The following is a 13,634-nucleotide window of genomic DNA, read 5'->3' as shown; positions in this document are numbered from 1 at the left end:
ATTATTTTGTAGATTTGTATTTTGTACATTTCTGTTTCACAAACTATGAAGAGTGATACAGAAAGATCTGAAACATTACCCTCCTAATTGATGCGGTCAATTCAAAATGCCAACCTAAAATATTACTAAACATGCACTAGTCCTAAATTAATTCCATGCAGTGCATTGCTGAATAGATTCAATTTGTACTTTTTCCACTTTTTAATTTATACATTTTCTGTAGGAAATTGTTTTTTTTTTTTTTTTTTTTCCCCTTTTATTTTTCACAAAAACCTGAAGTATTTTCATAAAATTAACTTCTTATTGCTCAGTGAATAAAATTGTATTTATTTATTTACTTTTTTTTTTTTTTTGTTATTATGAAGCTTATTATTATTATTAAATCCGTTTATTAAAGTAGCAAGTGTTTGCTTTCACCCCTTATACACAGCCGACTGGCTAGAAGGGTGTACAAAAATGCAAGAATTGCAATTATTTACAATATAAGAAGGGTGTACAAAAATGCACGATTACAATTATTTACAATATTTACACAAGTGCATATATTTATAATATTATTTACCAAATTCAGTTAATGACAAAATTATAGTTGAAGTAAGCTGTTTGCTTCAGAGAGGCTCTTCACTCTGTACTGCTTGCTTTTGGAGTATTTCACAGGGTCTATTGCCAATGAATTGAAAAGGTTGACTGAGTTGTTTGGGAAGAAATTCTTCAGACAGCACACGTTGCACAGTATAGATTGCAACGGTAGGTAGGGGTTGTCATTACTGCATCCAGTACGTGGAGTAGAGATAAGTCCTCAAAGACTGGGGGGCATCAATCACATCGGTAAGCATCTGAGAAAGAAAAAAAAATATTCCTGGATGAAATGTGAACTCTCTAGGGAGTGATATTTAAGGTAGTATATAAAACAGCCCAGTGACCCTGTTCATCCATCGCATTACCCAGTACTCGACTGCCAGAAATCAGTTTATGTACGACGTCGGGGCAGAAGACCAGTTGGCGATGCATAGAGTGCGATAGGTTGTAGGCACTGCTGGACGTATCCTCAGACTACATCGACGTTCAGTAACCCCGTCAGCTCTTGTCAAATTGCCCACATCACGGAGAAAGTCTTCAATTTCATGGTCGAGAAATGGGTCTGAAAAGTGAGGCCCTCATTCCAAGTCATGCTGAGATCGGTGTGAGACTTCACTTTCCTTATCTGTAATCCGTTGTGGTAGGCTGTGATGTCATTTTTGATTCTCTTTTTTGTGAAGGTAAGTTGAACTGATTTTGATACATTTAGTTCCAGACCTATTTGCAGTAGATAGGCTACAAGGCTGTCAATCACGATAGAGACTCGCTGATTTATCAGGTGAGTTTGTTCAGCTTCTTTACATGTTATGTTAGATCGTTGAGTGGGAGAAGACAGAGAGTGGTAATCAGTGGACACTGCTCTTTGTGGACTAATGTTATTAGTGGAGTCCCTCAGGGTTCAGTGTTGGGTCCATTGTTGTTTTCTGTATTTATAAATGATATTGATGATGGTATATTAGGCTTAATGTCCAAGTGTGCAGACGATACGAAGATTGGCATGGTTATTAATGATACTAATGACAGTATGCTGCTCCAACAGGATCTAGAAAAGTTGAGCAGATGGGCAGAGAGGTGGCAAATGAAGTTTAACATTGACAAATGTAAAGTACTACATATGGGAAGCAGTAACCCCAGAGTAACATATCAACTCTGTGGTACTACACTGACAGTGGTAGAGAATGAAAAAGACCTGGGAGTAATTGTGCAGGCAGATATGAAGTTTTCTGAGCAGTGCAGACAGTCTGCAAGAGTAGCTTATGGTGTCTTGTCAATGATATACAGGAATTTTTCTAGCAGGGATAAGGAGGTGATTATCCCCTTGTATAAGGCAATGGTCAGGCCACACCTTGAGTACTGTATACAGGTCTGGAGGCATTTTAAGAAGGATGTAGAGCTGTTGGAACAATACAGAGAAAGGCAACAAGATTAGTGAATGAAACAAAGGGTTGCTCTTACGAAGAAAGGCTTAAGTTTTGCAGATTACAGTGTTTGGAGACTAAGCACCTGCAAGGTGATCTGATTGAGGTGTATAAAGCCTTGAATGGTTTGAGCATGCTCAATGCTGATGGGATTCTTCCACTTGCTCAGAATAATCACCTGAGAGGGCATAAATTCAAATTGAGGAAAGACAGTTGTAGGATAGATGTGTGGAAGTTTGCCTTTAGCCAGCGGGTAGTTGATTGGTGGAACAGACTTCCATCTTTTGTTGTGGAAGTTGATAGCCTAAATAAATTTAAGGCTGAGCTGGACAGGTATATGGAACAAACAGAGGGGTGAAATGGGAACGTTTTTTTTTTTTTTTTTTTTGGCTGATGCTGCATAAGCTTGCTTTCTTGCATCATATGCCTCTACTAATGCTAATGCTATGTATAATTTGAGGTTATCTTCAAACAGGCCTATGGGGCTGGGAATTTTCATACTATAATAATTAATGATAAACACCAGCCAAGAAATTGAACTGAAAATTTACTATAAAATAAAATAATATACAGCGAAATGTGATGAAAATAAAAACACTGATTAAATATATAGTTACAATATAATTTAAAATATAGTTAAAAGCAGTAAAATTAGCTAAAATAAACTGGGTTAAAAGCGATAAAACAATGAAACCTGGAGCTTTTGGAGAACTGCCGTCTCCTTCAACAGCATACTACTAGTGCTAAGACACGTGGAGACGGCAGTTCTCCGAAAGCTCCAGGTTTCATTGTTTTATCGCTTTTAACCCAGTTTATTTTAGCTAATTTTACTGCTTTTAACTATATTTTAAATTATATTGTAACTATATATTTAATCAGTGTTTTTATTTTCGTCACATTTCACTGTATATTATTTTATTTTATAGTAAATTTTCAGTTCAATTTCTTGGCTGGTGTTTATCATTAATTATTATAGTAATTTGAGGTTGTCTGCATATGATGAGAAATCAGTGTACCTTGCGAGGAAAGGTTCAAGGGCAGCCGTGAACAGTAGACCGGACAGGACACCTCCTTGCAGTACTCCTCTCGTTATAATGCACTCCTGTTGGAAGGATTTATAGTTGATGATGGGTTGTCTTAGTGTAAGGATGAGGTTGATGGTTTTTAGCAGGCTTCCAGTAATGCCAAAGTACTTTTATAGAATGTAGATGAGAGTGGGAATTGAGAGCTTATCATAAGCAGATGAAATAACAAGGAAGATGACATCCAGCTGAGATTTACTGTTGAGAGCAGTTTGAATTTTAAATAGGGTGTCCAGTAGGTTTTCATATGTAGATCTTTTGAGGATCACAGTAAGCAGATTTTTGGATCTATGAGAGAAGCAATGTTCGATCAGTGCTGATAAGATAGTTTTCACAAACACTTTTAATAGAGAGCAGCCACTGAGATCGGTCTCAAGTCCTTAGGTTCCTTAGGGTTTCTTCTTTTGGGTATGGGTTGTACCCTGTAGTGATTCCACATTGTCGAGATTGATCCAGAATTCAATATGCGAGTAAAGATTACAAGAAGGGGCTCCACAATGAAGGCACTACACACTTTAACCATGAATAGAGGGAAGCCATTAGGACCAATTGTAGATTTATTAGGAAAGTCTATTGGTGGTATTTATAAGGTGTTGTTTTGTTAGAGTTATAGTTGAAAGGGGCTGTCTGGAGTGCATGACGAAATCACTTAGGTTTTGGGTTTTTGGGTGTAATGACACCTCGTTGAAAGTTAAAGATACCCATTTCTGAAATACCTTCTCATCAATATGGAAATCTTTGTTGCATTTGGATGTAATACATTTGGAGTGGTTTATTCTATTGAGTACCAGCTGCCAGATTGCTTTTCATTTACAGTTGAGGAAGGTTGCCTGCTAGAACATATATTGAAAGTAATAAGAATTCAAATGCATAAAATGCTAATATGATGTTTTAGCTGAAAAATTATTCAGTATAAAAACTGAATAGTTAGGCTTGTGTAATTTTTTTATGATTTTTATTATAAAAATTATTTGTTAAATTTATTATGATTCATATGCTTTATGATTGATGATTTATGATTTTATACAGGGTGTCTCAAAAATATTGGTACGAATGTTTAGGGAAGGTAGGTAACATCTAAAGGAATGTGAATCGCATAGGAACCCATAACCGGAAACATCACTGTATGTAGGTAGACGGCGCTGTTCATCAGTTCGCAAGAGGGAAAATTTCTGGTTTACTCATTCAAGCAGTAGTCGCCGCATGAAGAGCATGCATCGATATGCGAACTGTGAGCTGGCACACATGCATCTAGTGTATGGATTAGCAGAGGGAAATGGTTTGTTTGTTGTTTGTTATTTTGGTTTTTAGGAGCATTAGCAACTAAGGCCATATTGCTCCGGGAAATGCGGTGGTCATTCCCTGACCTTTCCGCATCGTCCGTATTTGGTGGTGACGGGCTTGAAGCCCGGTCTAATCAAGAAGCGTGTGCTATGCACTGTTGCTCCTTCCCACCTGGCTACGGAGGCGCCTTAGAGGGCAATGGACGAGCCACTCAACGAATTTATGGAGAACGCTTCCCAGACAGACATGTATCGGACCACCGTTTGTTTGCGCATGTGCATCAAAATTTGTGCGATTATGGGTCATTTAGAGGTAACAGGAGTAGTGCGGGCAGACCACGTTCAAACTCCCGCCATGGAAGAAAGTGTGTTGAATGCCATCCAGAATAATCCTACTACCAGCACACGTGCTGATAGTAGGATTATTCTGGATGGCATTCAACACAATGAGACACTCCTAAGGCCTCTGCCTTAGGAGTGTCTCGTTGCAGTGTACAGCATGTCTGGCACGACGATTCCTTACACCCCTTTCATCTCCAAAGGGTTCAGTTACTGCTCCCCCAAGATCATCCTGCACATGTGGCTTTTGCGCAGTGGTTTCTCCAAGAAAGTGTTCAAGACCTGAATTTTCCAGTCTATGTGTTGGTCACGGATGAGGCTTATTTCACTCAGGAAAGCTTTTTCAATCATCACAATGCTTGTGTGTGGGCTCACGACAACCCACACGGTGTGTGCCCCCATTCGGCACAACATCGCTTCGCAATAAATGTATGGTCTGTGACTGCTTAGTCAGCCCATACCTGTTACCATCCCACATGAACTCCGCTAAATATCGGATCTTTCTTGAATAAGTTCTACCAGGGTTACTTGACGATGTTCCAGCAAATGTGAGATGCAACATTTGGTTTCAACATGATGGGGCACCTGCCCATTATGGAAGGTGTATTGTTCGTGACCATTTGAACAGGTGTTTTGGGCGTCGATGAATTGGCCATGGTGGACCCGTTGCCTGGCCCCCACGCTCACCTGATTTATCGAGCCTTGATTTCTTTCTGTGGAGCCCTCAAATCTATTGTGTATGAATCGCCTGTGGAGACGGAAATGGATCTCGTGGCGAGACTCGTCTGCGCTGCTGCTACTGTCAAAGAAACTCCAGGTGTGTTCGACCGTGTCCGCCAATCCATGCTGCGTCGGTGTCATGCATGCATTGCTTCTCATGGTGGAACCTTCGAGCATCTGTTGTAACATCATGAAATGCATCCATCTCATACTCCATTGTTAATATTATGTCAAATAAATGTTTTCCACTAATTACTGTCTTGTGTCATTTCTGCTTCTTGTGCCTCTGCTACTACTTTTCCATGACGTTTCCGGTTATGGGTTCCTATGCGATTCACATTCCTTTAGATGTTACCTACCTCCCCTAAACGTTTGTACCAATATTTTTGAGACACCCTGTATATTGTTATAGGGAAGTGGGAACAGGGTGTTTTATTTAAAAGACAAGGGCAATCACAAATACATGTTTTATTTATTTATTTTTTTATTTCTTTACATAAGTACAACGATTAAAATGCTTATAATACAAAATGAAACATCCTATGCAAAAAAAATTTACATTCCATATTATATAAAAAGTTATTTTAGTGGTACAGATTTTGTTTTGTCAATGACACTGTTTGTCCTTTCATCCAATAAAATGATCCATTCCATCATACTGAGCATCTACACTGAGTGGACAGAAATGATGTATTCCCAATACACTCTTGATACTATTGAAAGGGGATAGTGCAATTTCTGTACCACCTCTGCAATAGTAACTCATGCGTCAGGCATCCACTATCATTCCTCTTTCAAAGTTGGTTAACTCACAACATTTATTCATATTGACATTGAAGTACCATATATGTGAATGCACTGTACCTGTATACCTGCCGAGCAGTGGGTTTGTCCACTAGCAAGAGGGGTAATTCCAAAAAAGCCCCACTAATGACAGTGTTGCGTTGCCCAGAAACCAGGTATCCCATGAATTCTGTCCATTCAGTGTACTACGAGTGATGATGATGGGACATATCTGCATTTAACTCTTTTTGTGTGTAAATTTCTATAGGGAATTGCTACTACCTCATGAAATTTTAATGCATTGAGTACCTTTTTGCCATGCAAACAATTATACGAAATCCAAGAGTTGATCAGCGTCATATCTAAAATTCACACAAAAATGAACCAATATCAATTTTTTATCTCATATCTGTACTCTGTATTTTCTTATCAACCAGTTATATAAGTTGGTCTTACGTTGTCTTAATTGTTACCAATAATGATGCACTTATTGTCATGTTATCATACATTTGTATTGAATCTGTGAGTTTGTTTGGTTAATCCTTTGAGTTGAGCAGGCATTTTTCACAAACTGCACTGCTAGCTTAAAAACCAATGTTTTTTTTAATTGAATCATTGAATCTTGTTTTTTTTATAAAAATTGTCAAAAAATTTTTCATTTTGTTCAAAAAGCATGTTCATTTGAATTTTCCACACAACTGAACAATTCAGTGACCTTTTTAACCTAAATTCAAACCGGGTTTTTTGTATAGAATGTAAATTTGAAACAATGACTAGTCATTCTCAGAGTTCCCAAAATTCTAATCAAATAAGCTTAGCTTTTTCTGGATGAATTGTTTCAACCCACACTGTCCATAGTATTTTACTATTATTTCATCTTTTTTTTTTTTTTTTTTTATGTGAACCCCAAACACGAGAGGTATTAGAACCTATAGTACTTAGTACCGTGCTTGGGTTGGAGGTTGAGAAGACGAAAGAAGATATTTGTTGACATTGGACTTGAACTTCTGTAGATTGTAATTTTCAGGAAATACGTATGAAGGAAGGTTGTTCCAGAAAACGGCAGTTGAATGAATAAATGAGGAAGATGAAAAGTTGGTTCTGTGGGTTTGAAGTTGGACAGTAAATGGATGATGGCTGGTGGCGGCACGTGTTCGGACTGTTTTGAAAGAGAGAGCGGGAATTATAGAAGCCAATTCAGAAGAACAGTGCCCATGGAAATATCTGTAGAAGAGGCATGCAGCAGAAACAGTACGTCTATGAGAAAGCGAGTGGAGAGACTCCGTTAGAGATGAATCATTAATTAACCTAACTGCCCTCTTCTGAATGGAATCAAGAAGCCTGAGAGAGGTTTTGGGGGCACCACCCCAAATGTGGGAACAATATTCCATGGCAGGGCGGATTTGCGATTTATACAGAGTGAGCAGCTGTTTGGAAGAAAAGTAACGCTGAGAGCGAAAGAGAAAACCAAGTTTTTTAGATGCAGAGGAAGCAATATTTGTAATGTGCTTGTGCCAAGAGAGATTAGAAGTCAGGGTAATCCCCAAAAGAGATATATCCTTTTGCCTAGAAATTGGAGTGTCACTAAAGATAAGCATAGGAGCAGAAGAATCCTTTTTGCGAGATATAAGACAAGACTGAGTTTTAGAAGGGTTGAAATCAACTAAGTTGTCTTTGCCCCACTGGAGAATTACCTGAAGATCGGCATTTAAGGAATTGGTAGCAGATTTTCGAGAAGTTGAAGCTGATTGAGCAGGGCAAGGTTTCTCAAAATGGAAAGTTGAATGCAATGTGCTATCATCGGCAAAACTATGGATAGGATTTCCAGTCAATGGAAGAAGGTCATTGATATACAAGAGGAAAAGAGTGGGGGAAAGAACTGAACCTTGGGGGACACCGGCATTAGTGGAGAAGTTAGAAGACAGAGAGCCATCTACCATCACCCTCAGTGAGCGATCAGAGAGAAAACTGGATAACCAATTACTAAAAACAGTTGGCAAACCATAAGATGGAAGCTTGTTTAGAAGACCTTTATGCCAAACACGATCGAAAGCCTTTGAGATGTCAAGAGCAACTGCTTGTGTTTCACCGAACCTTTCCATTGAAGTAGTCCATAAATGGGTAACATAAGCCAGAATATCACCAGTGGATCGACACCGACGGAATCCATACTGGCGATCGTTGATCAGACGGAAGGTTTCTAGGTAGTTTAAGAGTTGGCGGTTAATTGATTTCTCCATTACTTTAGAAAGAGTAGAAGTAATTGCAATGGGACGATAATTGGATGGGAGGGATTTGTCACCCTTTTTAGGAACTGGCTGGATATGAGCAAATTTCCAAGCAGAAGGAAAAACACCTTTGGAATAAGAAAGTGAAAAAAGGCGGCAAAGAATAGGAGTAAGTTCAGGAGCACAGATTTTGAGAACAAGTGGAGAAATACCATCAGGACCTGGAGCTTTCTTAGCATCAAGATTCATCAAAATCCTTCTGATATCCTTTTGACGGAAGACCACAGGAGGCATTGAATGGACCGTGTTGGGAATGGTGGGAGGTGTTTTACCAAGTTCATTAATACATGAGCTGGAAGAAAAATGGGATGCTAGCAGGTCAGCTTTATCCTTGGCTGAAGTGACAACAGAACCATCTGGTTTGGATAGAGGTGGAAGCAGAGATGGGCAAAAGTTGCGGCCAATAACTTTGGCAAGAGACCAGAATGCTCGGCTACCATTAGGGCAAGAAGCAAGTTTTCTACTCTTAGCCTGTTCAAACTCTAGTTTGGACTGATTAATAACTGCTTTACAATTGTTGCGAGCTTTGGTGTAGGCAGAAAATGAAACTGAAGAATTAGAAACAAGCCAATTACGATATGCAACATTCTTCTCTTGAACAGCCTTAGCACATTTATTGGAAAACCAAGGTTTAGATAAAGGACGAGATTTTAAAGTGGAGTGTGGGATAAAGGATTCCATTCCTGCAAGAATAATTTCACTGACACGATCTGAGCAAACGTTGACATCAGGAGTTTTGAAACAGTAATCTGACCAAGGAAAAGAAGAAAAGAAGTCTCGCAGGTCATCCCATTTTGCATTCTTGTAATGCCAAACAACACGAGGTTGGGAATAGCCATGAGATAAAGGTTCCATTGGAGAAGAGACAATCACCAAGTTGTGATCTGAAGTGCCTAAAGGACCTCTCACTTCGACCGTGTACTTAGAAGGGTTGTTTGTGAGAAAAAGATCAAGCGTATTGGCTGTATGATTCGGATTGTCCGGTATTCTTGTAGGTAAATGAACAATCTGTGCTAGGTCATTAGTAATTGCAAAAGCCTCAGCATCTCGACCTGCTGGGTCGGTGTGACTAGAAAACGGAAGCCAGCTGGAGTTGTGAACATTAAAATCACCAAGGAAAATTACCTCACTGTTAGGAAAGTTGGACTGGAGAAAGTCAAGTTGCAACGAGAGGAAGTCAAAGAGCTCCAAGTGATTAGTGGAGTTGGGAGAACGGTAGAGACAACAGATGAATTTGACACAATGAGGTAGAGAGATTTTAAGCCAGAGAAGATCAAAGAGAGGAGATTCCAAATTGCCAAGTCTCTGACAGGGAATATCAGAACGGACATATGCACAAGTACCACCTTTGAGGCGAAAGGAATCATACAGCGAATAATTTGGGCATCTGAGATGAACAGTAGTTGAATCAACCGATAACTGAGATTCTGTCAGAAAAAGTACATGGGGTTTGGCAGACTGCAAGTGGAAATGGACATCGTTGAGATTAGAATTGAGACCACGTATATTTGTGAAATGAATTAGGAAATCCTTGGGAGGTTTAGATCTTTTCGCAGATAAGCTTGTTCTATTAGTTTGACAATTCATGGTGTATTCAATAGTAAGAAAAAGTGGGTGGGACATGCTGTATGAAGTAATGAAATTTTTGGATATGGCGTACATGTGGGAAGAATATACCCAGATCCTTGACAAAACGTGGCCTCGACAATGCTCCCCGCATACACACTACTCGGACTCCCTCCAGTCACTATCTGGCAGAGTAGAGGTAGCAAGATTATACACTAGCTGATCCGGAAGCCTCCTAGAGAGTTACCAATAGGTTCGGTCCGGTGTACTAACTAGCGGCCGGCCTGCGAAAACCGTTTTAGAGCTGTACCCTCGAAATGTAAGGAATATTGGATCTCGCCACAACGTTCATCATAACCTCAAGAGTCATCAATCATACTGCATGATGGAAGAGATAGGGAAGGGTTGACCGGAACTTAGCTCTAGAGACTAAACATGGGTTCCACCACTTCGAGCCTCCAATAAGCAAAGTGGTGGTATTTCACCGGTTGATGAGTCATCTACCACCTAGTACTGCCTGGTAACATAGAGGGGCGGCATTCCTCCATGTGGTGTGGGCGCCACACCTCGACCCCTGCTTACGTTGGTTCACACCTGGGTGGTCACCCACCATGTGCTTGTGCATGGAGGTTATACCCAGGATTACTAACAGTCCCACCATCGTGAAGGTGCAAGCAGAGGATTTGGTTGTCACAGACCGTCCGGACTTCGCCGAAATTGGGTCCACTTGACTTGAGTGTCACCCGAATATCAGTTCCATCAGCGTTTTAGACTCCCAGGTAGCAAGTACAGCTTGTCTGGCACTGAAATGATAATAAATATAAATAGAGAATTTATATTTATGTGATTTGTACTGAAGGTCTTAGTTTTTATGCCTGTCACTTTGAAAGTTAAAATATATATAGTGTTTCTGACCAGTGTCCTAAAAATAGGACAGTGATTTATTTCTACTTACGAGAAACCTCAAAAATAGATTATTTTATTGTATGTACCAGTAATGCCAAATCTAATGCTAAAATCAAAAAAGTTGTAAGTTCTATAAACAGTCGTTATTCTATTTAAAAATTATTGGTAAGATCTCACAACAGTGAAATTAGGCAGTTTTCAAAATTTTGTAATTGAAATATTGAAAACTGCCTAATTTTTTAAACTGACTGTCAAATTTAACATAAATGTTTTTATCATTGTAAATAATGGTAAAAATACAAATTATAAAATCCATGGATTGAAATAGATTGACTGTAACAGTTTTTGTAAGAAAAATTTGTCATATAATTGTAATAGTGGGATTTAATAGATTAAGTGCAATTTAATAGATTAAGTGCAATTTTTTAGGCTATAGCCAACATTTTTGCAGAGTTTAAAACTAATAAAGAAAGAATTTACTGAGTTACTTTCAATTTGGCTATTTGATAAGTAGATTTTCTAAATTTTCCATAAAAGAAATAAAGCAGTTTTTATGTTATATTAATTCTTAATTATTTAGCTTTATTCAACTACATGCATTTTTTTTTTTTTTTTTTTTTTAACAGGTATTTCATTCAAACTTGCAAGCATGGTATTCTTCAGTATACAGTTATTCGTCCATTAACAACAGTTATAGCTTTGTAAGTGTTTTTTCTCTCCCTATCCCTACTTTGATAATTTATATAAAGAAATAAAAATGTGCTTTTTTTTTTTTTATTGATTTGTAATATTGTAACCATGGTAAAATTAAAATATCATATTTGTAGTAGCCCTATTAATTAAAAAGAAATAATAAAAATCCATATGGTCATGCAAGGTTGTCTTACACCCTAACATATAAGATATTCTAATGCAATGATATGAATTTGACTCATTAATTATTTTCTAGTTAATGTTATTATATGAGGTGCTACCCAAAAGTTCCTGAAATGTATTTATAAAATAAATTAGACTCACCCTGGGTCTTATTCTCACCGTCACCTTTGAAGTGGTCCCCTTGAGAGTGTAAACACCAATCCCAGTGCTTCTCCCATGATTTGAATGCATCCTGAAAGTCCTTTGTCATAGTGTTCAGCACCACCGGCCATTCGGTTTGGATATCCTCTATGCCGTCAAATCTTCAACCCTTCACCTTGATTTTCATTGTTGTGAAGAAAAAGATGTTGTGCAGGGGGCTAAGTCTGGAAAATAAGAGGGGTGGGGGAGATTATCATGTTGTTGGATGTCAAAAACTGCATCACAGTGAAAGATGTATGGACCAGTATACTGTCATGATGAAGGACCCAGTTCTTTATGTGCCACTTCTCTGGACGTTTCCTACTGACAGCTTCCCTTAACTGCCTCAGGATGTCACAGTAGAACAACACAAAGCTGATGGCCAGACCATCAACTTTGTGGCCAGGAGGGATGAATTCCTTATGGATAATCCCCGTCAATGTCCAAAAAACAGATCAGCATGGACTTCACATTGCTCCTCACCCGTCGGGCTTTCTTCGTCCTGGAAAAGATGGGCTCTTCCACTGGGATGATTGTTGCTTGGTTTCTGGGTCGAACCCATACACCCAACTCTCATCACCAGTGACGACCGTAGAAAGGAAGTTTTGATCACTCCTGGCCCGTCCTTGAAGATCTTTGCTAATTTCCATGCGATGCTGCTTTTGGTCTTCACTCAGTAACCATGGCACGAACTTGGCTGCAATCCTTCTCATATTCAACTCATCTGACAAGATTCACTGATGCGTGTCATACGATAGTCCTACAATGCCACAAATGTCATGGATGGTCTGCCTGCGATCTTCACAGATCGGTGCCCAAACTTTTGTGACATTTTCCAGGGTGGTGCTCGATGATGGATGCCCAGAGCGATTTTTGTCATCAACCGACATTCGACCGTTTTCAAAACAGTTAAACTAGTGGTAGGTCTGCCTCTGGCCTAATGCATTGTCACCAAAAGCTTGTTTCAGCTTCTTATGGGTTTCTGCTGCTGTATCGTTAAGAAGGAAACAAAACTTGATGCAAGCATATTACACTCTCACATCAGCCATCACAAACTACGTGAAACGCACTGCCAAAGAACTGGGCATAAATATTCGATGACTCTATCCAGTCCGAAGCCACGTGGCACACTGATTCACAAATGATGCATGCAGTGTTACCTAGTGCCTAAAGTCCGTACTAGACGTAGTTCCCACGCAACATTCAAATTTCAGGAACATTTGGGTAGCACTTCATAAAGAATTAAAAATAAAATATTGTATTGATTATGGCAGTAGGTATAAAAATTAAGTACTTACTGTAAGCTGATTTTCATGTCACAAGAAACGATCACCACTTTATTTAAGTCTATTTTAAAACAAACAACGTAGTTAATGTACGTAGTGTGTAAATTTCAAGCACATTAGCAAATAGTAATAATTTATGATTGATGAGAAATAAAAAAAAAAAAAAAAACAGCAAGCACAATCAATTTTATGTGTCAAATGAGAACATTTCATTTCTGCACACTCTCCTCACTGTCCACTAGTTCCTCCAACCAGCACGTGCCAACAAACATAATATTTGCTTCAGCTACAATATATTATATGTGGCCGACCGGGCTAGCCGGGTGGG

The 13,634-nt window shown here is 38.9% G+C and overlaps 1 protein-coding gene across 3 annotated transcripts in view; it reads left to right on the top strand.

Moving 5' to 3' along the window:
* The window catches only part of LOC150078072 (transmembrane protein 184C-like), a 146,541-nt gene that overhangs the window by 71,815 nt on the left and 61,092 nt on the right, over positions 1-13,634 (top strand). For all 3 annotated transcript variants that reach the window (XM_090385285.1, XM_090385286.1, XM_090385287.1), the window contains exon 6: positions 11,591-11,665. In XM_090385285.1, the coding sequence (XP_090241411.1) occupies positions 11,591-11,665 (75 nt within the window). The remainder of the gene's footprint in view (positions 1-11,590; positions 11,666-13,634) is intronic.

The sequence above is a fragment of the Mastigoproctus giganteus genome, chromosome 11 (assembly GCF_048544385.1).
Source record: "Mastigoproctus giganteus isolate SK-2022 chromosome 11, ASM4854438v1, whole genome shotgun sequence".
NCBI lineage: Eukaryota > Metazoa > Arthropoda > Arachnida > Uropygi > Thelyphonidae > Mastigoproctus > Mastigoproctus giganteus.
This window is presented reverse-complemented; position numbering and strand designations above follow the sequence as displayed.